We start from the raw sequence: 19,462 nt of genomic DNA on the forward strand, positions 1-19,462 counted from the left end.
AAAAACCTTACGTGTTATAACAGCTATCATAAATAAATCCATCGAGTCTTCTACATATCCTTCTCTTTGGAAAATTGCCGTTATTCGTCCCATTCCTAAAAATAATAATCCCGCTAATGTTAAAGATTTGAGACCAATTAGTATTTTACCTTATTTATCCAAAATATTAGAGAAGGCAGTTCATGGGCAACTCATGCGCTATTGCGAAGCAAATGGAATTCTTCCATCTTTTCAGTCGGGGTTTCGCAAGCAGCGGAGCACTACTACAGCACTTCTTGATGTCGTTGACAACATTCTGGCTTCACAAGACATTGGAAGGGGTACGATTTTATGTTTGCTGGATTTCTCTCGTGCGTTCGATTCCATAAATATTCAAATGCTTCTTTCAAAGATGGCATATTACGGTTCTGACCACAATACCACGTCTTGGTTCAGTAGTTACCTTAATGGACGTTATCAAAAGGTAGTTATACAAAATTCGGATGGTACAAACATCGAATCAGGCCTCAAGACAATCCGAAAAGGCGTCCCGCAAGGCTCCATTCTTGGACCGTTACTTTTCATCCTGTATAGTAGTGATCTGGCTAAATGTGTTTTGAATTGCCGGTATCACTTGTATGCCGACGATTTGCAGATATACATATCATGCAATGTAAGTGACGTGAACTCTATGGTTAGCAAGTTAAATGAGGATCTGAGTCGTGTTTCTGCTTGGTGTTCTTCAAACAGCCTCGTTTTAAATGCGACGAAATCAAAATATGTCATACATGGCTCCCGTAGTCAGGTCCAAAAGATTATAAGTGCTGATCCACAAATTATTATAGGAGGTGTGGCTATAGAAAGAGTTAGCTCAGCTAGGAATCTTGGGCTGCAAATGGATAGTGAGCTACGTTTTGAAAATCACATATTGGATGTCACACGCTCTTGCTTTTATCGACTAAAAGTTCTGTACAATTTTCGGTCCTATATAAGCCAGGAGCTGAGAGTTCTGCTTTGTGAGACACTGGTATTGTCTAGGCTGAACTATTGCATCACAGTATATAGTGGCTGTCTAAAAAAAAAGTTCTCAAAAATTGATCCAGCGAGTGCAAAATTCCTGTGCTCGCTATTGTTTTCGAATCCCTCCTCGCACACATATCACGCCTTATCTCAACAAATTTGGCATACTGAAAATGGATGCTCGTCAGAAATTGTATTTGGCCTGCCTAATGTTTGACATTATTAAAACCCGGAAACCAGATTATTTATACCAGAAAATCGATTGGTCGCGTCCTGTGAGGGGAAATACGTTACGATTGGTTTCAAGAAATGTCATAAACATCCCAAAACACAAAACGGCTGCTTTTCGCGGAGGTTTCAGGTATCGCGCCAGTAAGTGCTGGAACGATATTCCTCCTCCATTGCGTGACGTCACGCGTAAGCTACAATTTAAGCGTGAATATAAAAAACTTCTTTTGTCTAAACAGATATGTACTCGTATTATATAGTAACTCATAATTCTTTAATTCCCCTGAATCTGATACCTGTAAACCTAAAACTAAAAATCAAATAACCAAAAATTAATATTATTGTATTTGTATTTTATATGTATGTGTGGAAATGAGTTTTATTATTATATATTGCTTGCGCATCAGGCTTGACACTATGTTTTGCTCTTAACAATGTTTAACGTATTGACATATATATGTATTTTCTATTCTTTTTTTTTTTTTTTGTTTTTGTGTTATATATATTTGCGTGTGATCATCACTTTCATCATCACTTTGATGGCATGGCTTATTGAGGTGCGATCGCTCACCATAATATGGTACTGGCAGAAAACCAGCGCTGATAGACTCTTTTCACGGTCTACAGTAATTATGCTGAGCCAGGGCCATTTCAGTACAAACTGTTGCATTTTAGGTATGACCTAGATGTTTTATGTAAAAATGTTGTAATTTTTGTTCTATGTTGTTTTGTGGTGTACCTTGTGATGTAATTGTAAATGTTTTGTTTCTGCTTGTGTTTGTACTGAATAAACGCTTTATCTATCTATCTATCTATCTATCTTAACAAAAAAGAAATTGCATGTCGTTGATACATGTATTACTTCTTCTTCTTCTTCTTCTTCTTCTTCCTGTCTTTATCCCACGCTAGGTGGGGTCGGCACAACATGTATTTTTCTTCCACTCTCCCCTATCAGCCGTCATTTTTATACTCACACCTTTCTTATCCATGTCATCTTTCACACAATCCATCCATGTTTTCTTTGGCCTTCCTTTCCCCTTATATCCCTCCACATTCATACCTAGCACGCTTCTCGTCACATGACATTGTTCCCTCCGCATGACATGTCCATACCACGCTAACCGATTACTCCTCATCTTTTCCGTCACTGGCGCCACTTTCAAACTTCCCCTGATGTACTCATTCCTTATCTTATCCTTTCTCATCACTCCACACGTCCATCTCAACATTCGCATTTCCGGTACATGCACAGTTCGTTCATCCTCCCTTTTCATCGCCCAACATTCTGATCCATACAACATGACAGGTCTAATCACGGACTTGTAAATTTTCCCCTTTGATCATGTATTACTTATTTAACAATAGTTGTTTGGGATGGAAAAGAGAGATTTGAGTCGTAGGAAAATCTTTTCTCCAGCAATTATTGTGAACTTATGGAAATACTGGAACCAACTTGATACATAGAAAATAATCATTTATTTTGTATTATGAATATCACATCGCACTCCTCATGGAAGAATGGCCTAAGTGTTGTTACGTCAAAAATGTTTATTGCGCCATTAGATACAGAAAAATATAATCCAATTCTTGTAACTGGACTAATATTGTAGATAGAGTCACAAGAATTGGAGAGCATGTGAGTTATATTTTTCTGTACCTAATGGAGCATTAAACATTTTTGACGTAACTCTACCTATACCATTCTTCCGTGGGGGGTGCAACATTTACATTTTAATAGTTACGTTTTCACGCCATGGGACCTTAGAGAAAGACATAGTTACTTTACTTTATGTCACAAAAATAAATCTTGAAGGGGTTGAAATAGTGAATGGAAGTTTATATGGAAAACCAATAAAATTATAAAGTGCTTACGCTCTACGGAGACGAAGTCGCGAGCACCAGCTGGTGTCAAAAAATATAATTGTTTTTTTTTTTTTTTTTTTTTTTTTTATACCTGACAGGCAAATGACTCCACTCCACCTGATGTTAAGTGGAAAGTGGTACCCAAACGCGAAGGAACCTAGTGCAGCGATGGAATCCTCACTGCACTAGCCGCCTCCACCCTGCCTGCCTACAATATTAATAAATGAACTGAATGAATGAAAAATCCAAACATCGCGAGGGGCACTGCCACTGCGCCGCTCACCCTGACACTCAAGTTGAAAAGTCCCATGTTCCTGTAATTTCACCAGAACACAGTAATGCTGACATTACTGCTTGGTGGTTGCTACTAAAATGTTTGTAAAACTTTTCAGATTGTCAGTAGGTAGTCGTAGATTCGAGAACGGATTACTTTCGGATTTCTCAATGGGAGTTCAGTATGGTGGGCAATGGACATAAGTTTTCTCGTGTTTCACAACGCCGAAAACGTTCATTTTTTATATGAGCTTGTTTATTTTCTGTTCCCAGAGGCATTTACTACCCCGGGCGTGGACGGGAAAGTCGTCCTCATGCACATGTTCCACCGCCACCGCCACCGGCTTCGATGCACCATTTCTCAATGCCATGAAATCATTCCTGGTCTCGACATTGTTCTCTTTGAATGGAATAAAAAATATGTGTCAACTAAGTTTTTTTTATTTGCAAAATTAAAAAAAAAACCGACTTTGAAAGTATGTGGAAATATATCTATTTGCTAAGTTTTATTCGCCGTTTCCTCTTGCTACTACTGGGTGCTACTACTGGTAGGAGCACGAGGGCAAATATGTCTTATAGGTACTCCCACGGGTAGGATCAAAAGGATAAATGTTCTCGTGCCCTACTAAAGTACTGTCACCTATATTTGTAAGTAATTGTATTACTCGAAATTAGTGTTGGTCACTTTTTAGAAATACTTAGTTATAAAAATTTTGTTTGGTAATATAAGTAAGATTTCTAATTACAATTAAGCGATTTAAACAAATACGAATACTTTCATCATGCTTCTCAAGGGAATCAGCTTTACGTAAAAACGCAAAGTGACAATTTCAAGTGTAATTTTCTTCTTACCTATGAAATAAAGATATTTTTTACTTTTATTTTGATTTTTTTTTATTCTAGTTGAGTGTACTTATTAGACGGCACGATAGGAGCACAAGGACATATTAATCCTCGTGCTCCTACCAGTAGGAGCAAGAGGAAACGGCCGTTTTATTGTAATCTGTTAACAGAAAGTGGGTGAAATGCAATAAATTGGATTCGTCTTCTAATTTGACACCCTTAGAGGTGGAATTAGTTCCCTCCGTCCATTTGAATTGCCTGCTACCATCCTCTGGGAGATTACTTGTAGATTTTTTGTTCACATGGATCTCTTATTAATAATGACGTAAACAGTATCCACTAGGGGATTCAGTCGGACTAAAGTCCGGCCGTTTCCTCATGCTCCTAGAACTGGGTGCTAACCTTTAGGACAGTTGGACCCACTACTTGGTTCCGCTAGTAGGTCCGATAGGATTTTTAAGTACTCCTGTTCCCACTTAGATGGTGGAACCAACGATCTTAGTTTTGACGATTTATGAACTCATGGTCCCACTGACATTTTTTAAATAAACCTTTAAAAATCAATGATGAATTCTAGACCAGAATAACAATAAATAGCTTTGATTATTATGTACTATCATTTGCAAAAGTGTAATAATAATTAAGCACGGATTATTTAATACGTTTTCTAGTTTTTAATTTACGTTTTCTAGATCCGTTTCATGCTCCTAGTAAATTCGTAGGAGAAGAAGACTATATACCTATAATCTTAGAATAATAACGCATAGAAACCTAGGCCGCACACGCTAAGTGAGGCAAATTGAAGCGCGCCCAATGGGCCTACACAAGCGGGCGGGCCTTCAGTGCTCAAGGTCAACTTGCACCGAGAACAGATCAAGAATTTTATATAAAAATGACGAAATGTGCGGTAAATGAGTGTAAAAATACGTCAGACAAACATAAAATAGATACTAACATCACATTCCACAAGGAAGTAACGCGTTTCAACTTGTATTTTTATATAAATATCCACTAAAACCGAAAATTACCCTACTACTAACACTAGCCTACATGAATTTGATTTTTGCCTCACTTGTGACAGTTCGTTTGATATGAAACTATCATTCTATGCGTTATTATTCTAAGCCTATAATACAAATGCAAAATAAAATTTGTATAAAATTCTTGAACTAAATAGCAGACTATCCAATCGTCTCCATAGAATTACCAAATGTAATATTTCTTTGTATTAAAATTGTAACAGCTTTTGTTCTACGAACTCGTCTCTTTTTATGTATTTAATTTTCGTCTAGTTTTGTATTTTATTCTTTTTGCTCAAATGATAATGTTTTGCTTCTTTTCTGATTATACATTTGAAGTTCTTAGGTTTTCGCGATTGTTACACATAGGAAATGAAACTATTTTTCCGGATTTAAATCGCATATATTTGTTTTTTCAAACAAACCGACGTTTCGGGCCCTTTACAGGTCCCATGGTCACGGTTGACTGAGGTGGTACAGTTTTCAACCAGTTATGTCTAATATTGATGCAAACCACCCTATTTTTTCACTATAGTTACAATAGTTAATAATTAAATGCCTTATTTTTAATTTTACAAAGAAAACATTCCAATTTACGCTATATTAAGTTTTACAAATTATTTTATTGAATGAATTTTTATTAAGTTCAATTTATTATTAATTATTAATAGAAATTAGAATAAACTAAAACATGTTAATTAGTACTGCAGTCTTATGTCTGTTTGGGATTTTTCATTAGAGGAAATACTGGATCCCAAACTGGTGGTACGGAGTAACCATCTTCCCTGTTGAAATTAGGATGTTTTTTAATTTCAATGGCCTCTCGCAGCATCCTGGGTAGATAACGGACTTCTTTTGCAAGGACCTGGGGTTTGTCAAACTTCATTGAATGTGTAGGTTTATCCATGACATGCTCGCGATAAACCTACACATTCAATGAAATTGAAAAACCAAATATACGCGATTTAAATCCGGAAAAATAGTTTAATTTCCTATATACATTTAAAAATGAAAAAATGTTGGGATTCTTACTCGCCATTTTATAATTTACTTTCCTGTGAAACCCCTTTATATTTTCTTCAAATTTGAATTTGGCCTACACTACTGATGTGCTTCCTTTCCAACGACAAAAGAATCATCAAAATCTGTTCACAAATAATCTGGACTAATCGTGTAACTTACACACGCACAACAAACGTCGAATTGAGAACATCCTTTTTTAAAGTCCGTTAAAGACAGTCATACATAGACACTAGACTATTAATGGAAGTAATTTAGTAGCGAGTGGACATCGCTTTAGCTGTCCAACTCAGAACATAACGCGGGGCATACAAAATTAGACCGCGCGTCTTTGTAAATTGTCTTACACTCTAAGAAAAAGGAGGGATAAAAAAATCACGTGATTTTATTTCGTGATAAGTTTACCAAAATATAAAACATTTGCGATAAATTTTTAATGTCCCCTATTTCCCATTTACTACGCACTTAAGTATGAAAATAAAAACTGAAAATGAAAGAGCTTGGAAGACACCAAGTGTATTCTTTGATCGTTACCAAGGGACTATACGAACAAGTCGAGAGCCTGGTCATAACATCACGTTTACTCGGGCACTAGCACTGCACCCGTCACCCTGAGACAAAGTTGACATGTCTCATATTGTCTGTCATTTCACCGCACCCTTACCTTTTGAAACCGGAACGTAGTAATTCTCACATTGTGTTTTCAGAGGTGGATTTGCCGTCCTGGCCGCCCTATGCCCATGGCCATGTAGTCGTCATATACTGGTAGACTACATAATGAATTTAGTTTATTAAATTATACACCTAAACCTTCCTCATGAGTCACTTTGTCTATTGGTGGAAACCGCATGAAAATCTGTTCAGTAGTTTTTGAGTTTCCCGCGATCAGATAGACGCGGTAGTGATAATATGTAGTGATGTAGTGATTATACATTATATTATAGATCTGTAACATATCTATCTATATCTTACACATAAAATGTACGTGAACCTTTAGAATATTTAGGTACTTTGAGTTATTTCTTGTTAGCATCAGTGAATTTTTTCTCACGATTGGCCGCCCTTAAAATCTGGCCGTTTGGGCAAATCCGCCGCTGGCTCTTTGATGCCAGAAATGGGTGTGGTGGCAGTACTTCCCTGGACGAACTCTTCCACAAGGAGCTCTACTACTGCTGAGAATATTCGTAAGTATATGACACCCTTTATTCTTGTAAAGATAACTTCATAGTTGTGATATTATACTTGGACAATCGATCTTTGCAAACACTTATTTAAATTTAATTACATTAAGGTTAGATTACATAATACACAATTAGGTACGTCATTTAAATTACACCTATAACGTTAATAAACAAATACTTCTAATCGCTTCCTACGTCTTTAGTGTTTGTATAGCTTACTAATTAAATTGTACATTATGACTAAGCATATTAGTAAAATGTGGTGAAACTGCGGAAGAAACAACTCGCGGCCTCTAGCAATATATATGAGTGAGGGGCGCACTGGCAGTGCCCCTCAGATCTTTGCGATTTAAAGCTCTGAGTGGCACTGCAACTGTTATGGACAGGCGTGTAGCTTATCATCAGACTCACGACTTGTTCGTGCCGTCATTGATATTATTAAAAAGTCGTTTTCGGATTTTTGTTTTTTTTATTTATTTTTTATTTATTTTTTTTTATTATTGCGACTCGGCAAAATGACTGCACCGCGCCTGATGGAAAGTACGAATACAGTCCAGAGATGAGAGTAACGGATGGAAAACACAAATATCTTCACTCCGTCACTATCATTTTGCCGGTCTGGCCAAATGCTTCTTCACACTACGTTTGAAGGACCCGATGTTATAGAGGGGAGGGAATACATGCGCCGGGAGGTTTTAATGTTTTATACCCTTCTAAGCCGCAATGAAAACGCAAAGCGCTTAATTCTGTCTTAGAATCAATTATCCACGTCTCCTGAAATATTAAAAGGAATGCTTTACATTTAGGCCGTTGTTAAAAAAAAATATCCGTACCACACGGAATAAATAATATACTATGACTCTACTAAAAGTATTTTACAAAAAAACATATTTCTTCAAAATCGGGATGTCAACGACTTGCCAATTTGACGTCAATCATGTTATTAAATCACTGAGTGAACAATATTTATTTATTATTACAAACTATGTAGAAAATTCAGAATACAAAATTATCAAAGTGTAAAATGTTTAAGTAATGTGAAAAAATAGAAAGTATAAACAAACATGGATCATTATCTAACGACATATAGGAAGGACTATCTGTGGCCAAACCTTCCGGACTCTGGGGCTGGAACTTCAGAAGGAGAACGAAAATTAGCGGAGTACGTGTTGTAGATTATTACTAAAATTAATATTGGTTAATCCTAGATATTCCAAAAAGATTATGAACGTACTAAACTGCGTACAAACAAAATTAGCATTCGTTTATACAACTTAATATGACGAAGAAATTTTACAAAACTAGAATAATTCGGTAAGTATTTATCTAAGTTTCGTTATGAAACAATTGCCTAGAGTGCAGAGTTGTACTTATAAAGGTCTTCACTCACTTAATAGCTCTCCACTCCGGCACGGCATTGCTTCAACTCGGAACGAAACATTCAAAATTCGGGTTTGAAAAGGCAATTTTGTATATAATAATGAATAAAAATATCTCACACGCCTCAGGGTTCCACAGCTGACTGGCCAGGAGGTAGCTTTCTATCAAGCATGCATGCAGCACTCCAGGCCTCCAGATTGTCGCTGCCCACAATATGGCGGCGAAGCAGTGCAGTTGCCGCCGGGGAAAGAGGGGGGATGGAGTCGGAATGAGGTGACATATTTTAAGTATTAAGTCTCCACCATTGCTCGTGAAGAATTAGAAATCTTACATTATATTTCATGCTTCTTCTGTGTCCGTGCTCCGTGTCGAATAATTCAGCGCTACTTCTAAGATAATTCTAGTGTATGATATGCTTTTGTGCGAGTAACAAATTTGGATACGTGCTTTACGTGTCCATTAGGTAACGTAAAGCCTTATTATGGAAAACAACTGGTGTTTTCAAGAAAGTGTTTTAAAAATACTTTTCAGTCTAAATACTTATTCTAGGCCAACAAAAGTCAAATAAAAAAATACCAGCCGTTTTTTGTCTATGCTTTCATACTTCGCAGGGACAAAATTTAAACTGCAAAAAAATGTTATAAAATATTAAGTACTATATGAAGGGTATAATTTTAATAACAATGTACGTATTACCAAGATTTGATCATGGATAAAACCGCGTAAATGTACTTGCAACAGGTGCTTCCGTATTTTGAAACTGACACTATCCTAATTTTATGAAATAATTGCGATTACATTTTATAAACTATAAACAAAATATCCCTATCATTTGTAAGTAATATATTAATTATTATAGTGATGTCCCAAGTGTAGTGTATTTATGCAGGGGTCATTTAACTTCTATGATGTTTGGGTAACATAGTTACTATTAGGATCCTCAAACCTTATACGGTTTTCTATCAAAACACTTATTGACACGCAAAAAAAGTCGTAGAAGTAACAGTAGCTCCTTTTGCGAGATCGTCCAAGGAAGTACTGCTACCTTACCTATTTATGCCGCTTAGCAGTAATGTAAGCATTACTGCGTTCCGGTTCAGAAGGGTAAAGGGTGCTGGTGAAATTATAGGCATATGGGAATTGTCAACTTATGTCTCTGGGTGAGGAGCGCAGTGGCAGTGCCTCTCAGATCTTGCAACTGTTATGGAAAAAACGTGTCGCTTACCACCAATCGCAAGACTTGTTCGTTCCGTCACTTGGTATTGTAAAAAAAAGGAAAACCCATTTGTTTACAAATACAAAATAAACTTCTATAATTTCGACATCGATTTCACATACACCGTGTATTTATTTCAATCTGCATCTAAATATTATATATCTAAACTATTTATACCTGTGACTTTCATTCCAGCAGTGGCACTTATAATGGGTTGTTGTTGATGATGATGATGATGTTGATGATATATTCATATGTTGTCTGGAATCTAGGAGTGATCCTCCAATGTATATTAATCAACTGCATTGTCTCAGGTTACGTCAACATCGCAAGAAAAGAGCGCTAATCAAACATCGAGCAATAATCATCTAGAACCTGACCAAAATGAAACGATTGAATCTGGTAGCATTGAAGCAGTATCTACTAATAACTATTCAAAACACAATGCATTGACCGATAGTGTAACAACTTTACAGAATCTAAGTAAAGAACAAGTTTCTTGTCAACCTCGTGTATGTCGTTGGTATCAAAGTGATTCACAAATTTCCAGAGCTATACAGAAGTTAGAAAAATTATCTCAAGAGCAAAATGATGATAAAAACTTCAATAAGATTCAATCAAATGTCTTTAATAGCAATCATTCTAACAATGAGTCCTCGAAATTAGAAGATGAGTTCTATTTTTTCGGCTTGAACGTTGCAGCTCAAATGCGAAAACTGCCGCTCAATGTTGCGTTGAAATTGCAGACTAAAATTCAGCGTATGTTATGCTTGAGGCGGATCAAGGACCAGAAGGATAACTCGACGACTTTAGACCATACCAATTCATTGGAGCCACAAAGCACCAAAAGCAATAGCTATAACTACGTAGCGGAGCTTCAAGATGATGACAGAGATCCTGATGATGACTTCGATCTTTTAAAAGAGGACAATGACCGTACCTACGGAAGTCAGTAATTGCGATTGCACGAGGTCGGTTTAACGAGTTTGGAACACAACGTCATTTCAATTGATTAATTTACTATTGAAAGAAACTTATTTAATAACTAATAAATTATATTATTTATTCCTTTAAGTCTATGCCTTTCAATTACAAACAAAGTCATCTAACCATCCCCGCCCCGTACACCCGGGGTTTAAGGGGTCCAAATAACATCTCTCGGAACCCAAGCCAACTAACTTGCACACCCACCAACCCGCACTGGACCAGCGTGCTTGGTCAGGTCCATACTCACCAAAATGGAAAGATAAAACAAATGAGACTCCAATTGCCCGGCAATTCCGGTGTTTGTTGTGATATTGACAGGAGTCATACCGATCCTTGGATCAGGGGTGCGAATTCATTTATGGATGAGATCCTACCGTCAAATGACTTCGGTTAGTATGGGATGATCTTGATGGATTTGAGAAGGAATGGTGGGAGATGGCGAAAGACAGGGAGCAATGGAGAATTTTTTGGGGAGACCTTTGCTCAGTGGGACACAATAGGTTAATTTAAAAAAAACCAACACCGCGGAATGTGTAACAATGCCTCCGAATGATGAAAGTCAAAAATGGCAAGACAAATACATCAGGTCATATATAATTTTGTTTCATCTGAAAAAACATTCCATATATTTTTTTTTATTTTTTTTTTTTTTATTTATTACCATTTAAAAACAAAACAGTTAACAAAATAGGAATTAGTCACATTTTAAACCACTAAGGTTTGTGTTAATGCAATCTAACTTAAATAACAATATCGGTACATTAATTACTTGCTAACGAATTACATGAATGTAATTTAATTCTCAATATTCCATTTTAGACGTACAAAAATGTTTCTTGAATTTTTTAAGGTACATTACGTCAGTAAGTGGCGAAGGACTTATATGTGGCGTCATACTGCATTCAGGTTGTACAGTCGATGCGCTAAGATACCTGACTGATCTTTTGGTTCTGAGAGACTTCGTACGCATCCAACAGAAAAATGTAAAGAAATTCCAGCTTTTTGGTTTAAATTTGTATCTAATCTGTTTTTTTTTAAAACGTCATTCGCTAATGATGCTATAAGGAAGTCATTAGTAGGTACTTAATAATAGAGCTCCTTATGAAAGATTTCGTATGGGGAACTGCCATCTTACCTATTTCTGTCGCCAAGCAGTAATGTGAGAATTACTGCGTTCCGGTATTTAACGCTAAGGGTGCTGGTGAAATTACAGGATCTTGCGACTTGTCAACTTATGTCTCACGGTGATGGGCGCACTAGTAATGTCCGTCGGATCTTTGCGATTTAAAGCTTTGAGTGGCACTGCAACTGTAATGGACAGGCGTGTCGCTTACCACCAGGACGACTTGTACGTCTCGTCGTTTGATGTCATAAAAAACATTTACATTTACATTTGTCTACAAACCGATCTACTTAAAATCAAATAAACTGTTAAGGGGACTGTGTCTCTTCCGAGTCGAGGCGCATAATTGCGATTCACAACAGCCAATCGGAAACTTTTGACACTTCAAATCGAAACAATAGTTGATTTAACTCACAAATTAGATAGATATAGTCGGAATCAGGTTCATCTTCTCGTTTGGAAACCCGTCTGATTTCGAGATTACCCGATCGGTTCGATTCCGGTTTGAATCAAAATCAGTACGCAGGAATCTTGGGGCGTCGACTGTATTTAAGAGTCTTGTGGAAAAATCTTGTGAACTCGATAGCCGTAGAAATAAACTTATGTTTGCAGATTATGGGCCCAATGCTGGACCCGAAACTATACCCGGCGCGAGTTGGGGCAGCCCCAGAGACTCCGACATCGCGTTTCGATCAGCCCAATGCTTTCTTGGACAAGGTAAGAACGGTCTAGCTACAAAAACTAACAAGTTGTGCGTAACACTAACAAGGACTAAAATGTAAGGACCTATATTTGCTGTTAACCCTATTACTTGTTATTGTTAGTTTGTACATAAAATATTTTGTTGAGTAGAAATATGTGTGTCTTGAGTGTTTATTTCGTACTACCTTATTTAGGTAACGCAGGCTATATATAAAATGCTCCTAGAAACATAGCTTCAAATATGTATCTAACAAATTGTGGATCCTTGTTATCTGACTAAGCAAATAAAAAAATTAAGACTAAGTTTATACATATATCGATGGTGGAAATTTGAAATGTCGTAAGCGACATTTTGTAGTAAGCAATATTTTCCATTGCAAGAACGAAATTTAAATTTCTGCCGTAGATATGTCACTCAGGTTGAGGGGTTGGTATTAAGGGGTTAATCAAAAAGTTCGTCCGGTTTTGCAACTAGCTAATTAGAACCAGCGCGTCATTAGCGGGTTGTTTATGAAAAGGCGGGAATGTTTTAAATTTATAATTTATGATAAACGCCTGGTGACTCCTAATCGCGATCACTGCATATTATTAGTATTCGTTCCGAAACCGAGACTACACAAATCTAGAAAATTTGGTACCACTTCGGATGGCGCTTGTGCACTAAGTCCGATTCAAATCCGAGAAACACGAATATCGCTTTTACACCTGGCGATAAAATGATCCCTGTGACATTTCGGACCGATATTTCTCGGATTCGGAACTGGCGGACTACTCATGTTCTCCGTTCGACATTTAACCGAAACAATTACTATCAAATAAGTAGTACTCAACCAAATCAAAACACAATGTTAAGTATGAAGCATCATTGTCATCATGCTTTATTTAATTTGGTCGAGTATTACTTATTTGAGAATAACTATTATAAATCTTTACAAAGCCGTCAAAAACTATTACAATTAGGTTGGAATGTGTTACCTCATCTACTGTATTCGCCCGACTTATCGCCTTCTGATTGTCATGTACCTCAATCTTAATTAATACGGAAGTTAGCAATTCATATCCATGTGACCGGCATATACCTCTTTGAACTGAGGTAAATAAAATAAATGAGTCAGTGGGGCACTGTGGGTATTTATTGTTAAATACGAGGCACAGATATATTCACAGAAACTACGACGTAAAGTAAGCGATGCAAACGCGATACAAATGCGATCCAAATGCGATGCACGTTTTTAATGAATTACCTAATTTATTTATTTAATGTTTTTTTCATTTCGCTTTTAAATTTACAATTAACAAAACAAAATAATGTGCATTATTGAGGTGTTATGATTGCAGCTTCAATCAAAGTACCCAATGCTGTACAGCATTCTGCAGAGCGAAGCGTCACCAGAGCTGAAGCAACGGATTGACAGAGACAGGAACAAGACTACTTACCAAAAGGATTACTGCGAGTCGGGTAACAATATTTACTATGAATGTCCTAAACCAGTTTAATTTAAATCGTAAGCTTATTTCGGGGTTCAAGTACCGAGAAACTTAATTTTGACGTACCGAACGATGGTATACCTAATAATGTTTCTTAATTTTGTAGGAGGCAGCAAAAACTGGAACCAATCCACATATTTATTTGATATTCAGGGCTCTTATCTAGACAATATCAATTACGTTAATGCCCACCCCTAGTGACCATCTCAGTTTCGCGTCCTGTCCGATCGAAGGAATTTTGCTGCGTTCGATGTTCATATTAATTATTATAACGGATAGTGGAGTCATTTCTAAAAAAATGGATTAATATCATGAATTATTAGTATTCAACCCCCATGGGTTATCGCCTTGATGACAGTGTATTTTTACCACACCCATTCGTAGCAAAAGAGCTCCTTTTGAAACTGTTCGTCCAGGAAAGTACTCCGATTTTGAAGGGTAAGGGTGCTGGTGAAATTACAGGCACATGGGACTTGTCAATTGACTTTGTCTCAGGGTGCCCATCAGGCGCACGACTTGTTCTTCTCCTCACTTGATATTATAAAAAAATACTATCTTATGAAATTAACAGGTCCAGGGGCAAAGTTCGAGGGTCTCCAACGCGCATCGGATGAGAGCGGCACGGGGCCTTGCGCGCAGCCTATGCGGCTGCCCGGTGATCCCTGCAGGGTGAACCCCAAGCAACGGTTCTCCACACCGAAGACCATATCAAAGGGCGGCGGCGCCGGAGCCGCCAGTGATCCGAGGGCCAAATGCGGTAAGCTCATAAAATTTTTAATGTTAAATAGGGACTACAGGAAACCACAAGCTGACGTCTTTAGACTTGGTTTTAATAGGAAGTACACTTATCGACATGGAATCGCATTAAGTCAATCAGAAAATGGTTTATGTCTTGCTTCGTTGTCGCTCGGACCAAAGACGCCAAACGCACAACGTCATTTTCGCTCTTATTACATCTGAATAAAGCTTATTGTGACCAGCACAGGTCGAGTCCTTGGTGGCTGCCACAGGTGCCATTCCATTCCATAATTTTCTCGCGGTTCCATATCTGTTCGATACAAATACTGTCAAGTAAGTAATACTTTACCAAATTAAAAGATGCTTTATGCAAAATTCTTTTGATATGGGCGAGTATTACAATGATATATCTCAAAAATTGCGTTATACTCGTATTATATTTTATCACAAAATTGCGTTGTATTAATCATTTATTTCCAAAATTTCGCCATATTGATGTGTCATTCATATACGATTTAATTTCAAATTGACAGGACAACACTGTCGCTTTGAAACTAAATAGGTAATATTAATATAACTTGAAGCCATTTTCAGATAATACTATTGTACGGTCTGTCTGTACAATTTAGTTAGGAGAAGTCGTCTACTCGCGTCAGAGGTTTAGTCAGGACTGCCCTCGTCGTCCTTTGTCAAAGAAAGGAAGGTCGGTCGTCGTCTTTTGTCCAAAAGAAAGTCGGTCTAATTTCGAATTCCTGTCAGTCTCGTAAGTCTGTCTTTGTGGCCAGTCAGTCTGGTCATCCATGGAGGCTGGACGCTGGTTACCCATGCAGACTAGACGCGACAACTATGTTAGTTCTCTTATACGATATATAGACAAATGTTAGTAAGTATCTTAGTTAGGACAAACAAATTATAATCTTATGTAATTGCTGGTTATATAATTACAAAGGAACGTGCCCTAAAATCGTATTAAAATTTGTGGGTTTGGGAATGAATAAGGCCGTGGATATATAAAAAAGAATTATATAATAATAATAATAATAATAACGCACACACTCAACATAGCCCCGTACTAGGGAAACCCTGTGTCGCGGGTGCCATGGACACACATATAAACAACCACAAATTACACCCAAACTCTCGAGAGAAATAAATGTAGGCCATACAAACATTTCTCCCGGCCCGGGAATCGAACCTGGGACCTCTGCGTGGCAGTCCGGCATGGTAACCGTTCGGCCACGGAGGCAGTTATAAAATTAAACACTCAGTTGGCAATCCTCATCATATATGACAAATACCAAGTGTTACAATAATATTTTAATCAGTTCTACCATCATAAAAAAAATAAAAAAAAATGTACATCCAAATACCACTGACTCATAAATTAGTTGGCATGCAATGATCTCGCTCAATCTGTTGGCAAGCACAACTCGTCTGTCATCGCGTCCAGATGTTATCTCCTGGCACACAATGCTATTGGCCAATTAATCACGCATTCTTCGGTGACCAGATCATTTGATTGATCGGGTTATGAGGACACACTATCTACTAAAGTCTTTATATACGTCAAAATTTTGTCAAAATGCCTCCAATTCCTATAGACCGTCGCATGCGCCACATTTGCTACAGCACTTTGAGGTAAAAGATATGTGAGTGCATTAAATTTATTGGTTATTACAATGAAATGATTCTTATGTGAAACTAAGTCGATCAGCACTAAAAAAATTACTCAATTCTAATTTAGTTTCTATTGAATGGTAGGATTTTACCACATGAAATCAAAAAAGACGAAACACTTTCATAGGTTTCTCATAGATGGCGCTACGGCTAAAAAGTCGTTGAAAAACCAAATACAAAGATACGACAACAAGCACATAGAAAAATTCGTGAGGTCCGCTGGTTCGTTCCATGGCTTAGTAGACGTTTGTATTAACAATCGGCCGGATCGAAGCATTTTTTTCTAAGTGTTCAATCTTTCTAATTACAATTATTACTCAATTTTATTCATTTTTAAATGTAACTCAAGCTTGACCAAAAAATGTACTATGCCAAAATAGTTTACATAAAAAAGAGAGTCTGATACAATTCCCCAGTATCTCCTATAGTTTCGAATTTTCCCATACGGGCCCATTTAAAATAAAAACACCGTATACACGTATAGACTACGAAAATTGTGACAATAATAATACATACATATATGTATATTATATATATATATATATATATATATATATTTTTATTGTAAATATGTTTACACGGCATTACAGTTCCATAACCAATGCGCCGTGAAACCAAACTAATTAAAAAATAACAATAAAAATGAAAAAAAAAACAACCAAAGACTGGAAATAATAAATTAAACTATAGCACTATACTTGACTCACTATCATCCATCGCTTCACAAAATCTCAGGCATTCACAACACACAGCCGCCCATCGCCATGCAAACAGATCACACTCCGGTGCTGATGCCAAGAGTTGATTGAGCATTGCGAGGGCACGGAGCTGTGGTGAGTTCCTGCGCGATACGGTACGCACCGGTGGGACTGTGAATAGTTCACGACGTCGCGCTCTTAAAACTAGTTTAGGAATGTCTGGGACAAAGAGCCTTACAAGCTGTCCCACTAGCTCAGGACAGTCCGACTCGCCGCGTAATACCTGAGAAACAGATACCAGCAGGTTGTTGTTCCGCCTCACCTCAAGGGAATTATACTGAAGAGTCCCCAGTAAATACTTTGTCGGATACAGAAACTGATAATAGCCGTACATTTTTTTGTAGGAAAATGTAAGGAAAGCTTTTTGAACTTTTTCTATCAAAGATGTATACGTAGCTTCATGCGGGTGCCATATAAGCGATGACGTCTCAAGTTTGCTTCTCACTAAAGCATTATAGACCATTCGTATAGCACCAAAATCTTGAAAGTCTTTGACGTTGCGGAGCACAAAGCCCAGTGAGTGAGTTTATATATATATTATATATATAACTTGCCGGTGAGAGGTTAATTTCTGATTTTTACTTACACAGAGAAGCTGTTAAGTGATAGGATCTGAGGTTATATTTTTCTCTTCCGACTTACCTACATTCACTATGAAGCGCAGTGAAGACAATTACTTCGATCAAATGTAAATAAACTTTGATTAAATTACTTTATCTCTTTAATTGAAATTATTTTGTATGCCCACAGAAACGTCGTCCGCAGTCCCACCGCTGGGCAAGACAGAGTACCAAGACGGCGTGTCCAAATTGGGTGCTATCATCATGCGCGATAAACTGCACAGGAGAGATAAATAAAGGCATACAATCATGGAATAAATGCGGCTGTTTTAGCCTGAGATTTCAATTTTGGATTCTTTTTACACCTAGAATAATATACAAATAGACTACAAAGATGGCAGCACACGTAACACGTAAAGTTATGACCTGACCAGCGAGCGTCCTGGGCCCAGATTTGGATTGCCTCTCGCGATAGGAAACTGCATCTTTTCCGAGTCGAGGGATATAATATGCGGGTGGGCTACCCGATTCCTAATTAAAAATCAGGGCCCTGATTTTGATTCAAACCGGAATCGAACTGATCGGGTAGTCTCGAAATCAGACGGGTTTCCGAGCAAGAAGATGAACTAGATTCTTACTATATCTTTCTAATTTATGAGTTAAATCAACCACGGTTCCGATTAGAAATGTCAAAAGTTTCCGATCGGCCTGTTACGAATCGCAATTATGCGCCTCGACTCGGAAAAGACGCAGTTTCCGATCGGGAGAGGCAATCAAAATCAAGCTGCTGGCCGTTTTTATTCCATAAGGCAAACAACAACTTTATTTCGCCCAGGATCCTAAAGCTTTCGAAAGACATGTCAAAACTCAGGAACTACTAGAACCCATATTCAATGTGTATTCTTTACAAACAATTATATAAAATAATCTCAGTAAAGAGTACTGAAAAACCGATCTCTAAAGTCATTCATCCCCTAGTTTGCCACCCTTAAAGGCGGAATATTTTCTGCAAATTTAAATGGGACAACTACTGACGTACCCTCTTTCCACCAAAAATCCACCTTTCCACCAGAATCATCAAAATCAGAACACAAATTATCGCGTATTATACTAGTTATCGCGTAACATGGTTACCTATCAGTAATCCGACATGACATTTTCCAGAAATAACGTTTGGTCGAAATTTCATAATCTCGAAAGTAATTTTGAGAGGAAAATGTTTTTTCTTTTAAACCTAACTTAATCTAACCTAACCGAACCTAATCGTGTCTTTGCGATAAGCGTTTTTCGAACAAACGTTACTTCGGACAAAATTTTTTCTAGTTTGTAATAGGTTACCCTCATAATCTTATCCGCTTTCGCTGTGTCGTTACCCCGGTCTCCAAGTCCTTGCCAAAACGAAACTCT

The 19,462-nt window shown here is 37.4% G+C and overlaps 2 protein-coding genes across 4 annotated transcripts in view; both read left to right on the forward strand.

Moving 5' to 3' along the window:
• LOC113236319 overlaps positions 1 to 3,809 on the forward strand; it is a 17,860-nt gene extending 14,051 nt beyond the window's left edge. The window contains exon 6 of the mRNA XM_026472335.1: positions 3,637 to 3,809. The gene's annotated coding sequence lies outside the window, so the exon portion shown is untranslated. The remainder of the gene's footprint in view (positions 1 to 3,636) is intronic.
• A 4,550-nt stretch (positions 3,810 to 8,359) lies between these two features.
• LOC113236333 lies at positions 8,360 to 18,429 on the forward strand. Of its 3 annotated transcripts, XM_026472356.1 has the most exons (6): positions 8,476 to 8,588; positions 8,935 to 9,079; positions 12,745 to 12,849; positions 14,173 to 14,293; positions 14,894 to 15,079; positions 18,246 to 18,429. In XM_026472356.1, the coding sequence occupies exons 1-6, from the start codon at positions 8,491 to 8,493 to the stop codon at positions 18,350 to 18,352; spliced, it is 762 nt and encodes a 253-aa protein (XP_026328141.1). In that variant the 5' UTR covers positions 8,476 to 8,490; the 3' UTR covers positions 18,353 to 18,429. The 3 variants fall into 3 exon arrangements, with proteins under 3 accessions (XP_026328139.1, XP_026328141.1, XP_026328140.1); XM_026472354.1 differs by lacking the exons at positions 12,745 to 12,849; positions 14,173 to 14,293; positions 14,894 to 15,079; positions 18,246 to 18,429 and adding an exon at positions 10,337 to 11,057 and having other exon boundaries at positions 8,360 to 8,588; XM_026472355.1 differs by lacking the exons at positions 8,476 to 8,588; positions 12,745 to 12,849; positions 14,173 to 14,293; positions 14,894 to 15,079; positions 18,246 to 18,429 and adding exons at positions 8,600 to 8,740; positions 10,337 to 11,057.
• Positions 18,430 to 19,462: the final 1,033 nt, after the last annotated feature.

This window comes from Hyposmocoma kahamanoa, unplaced genomic scaffold (genome assembly GCF_003589595.1).
Source record: "Hyposmocoma kahamanoa isolate Upper Pololo Valley unplaced genomic scaffold, ASM358959v1 91, whole genome shotgun sequence".
Lineage (NCBI taxonomy): Eukaryota > Metazoa > Arthropoda > Insecta > Lepidoptera > Cosmopterigidae > Hyposmocoma > Hyposmocoma kahamanoa.

Coding starts and splice junctions, on each gene's coding strand:
- LOC113236333 (XM_026472354.1), top strand. CDS start 8,491: ATGGATCATTATCTAACGACATATAGGAAGGACTATCTGTGGCCAAAC. Junction 8,589..8,934: donor GGAGAACGAAAATTAGCGGA/GTACGTGTTGTA, acceptor CACACGCCTCAG/GGTTCCACAGCTGACTGGCC. Junction 9,080..10,336: donor GGGGATGGAGTCGGAATGAG/GTGACATATTTT, acceptor GCATTGTCTCAG/GTTACGTCAACATCGCAAGA.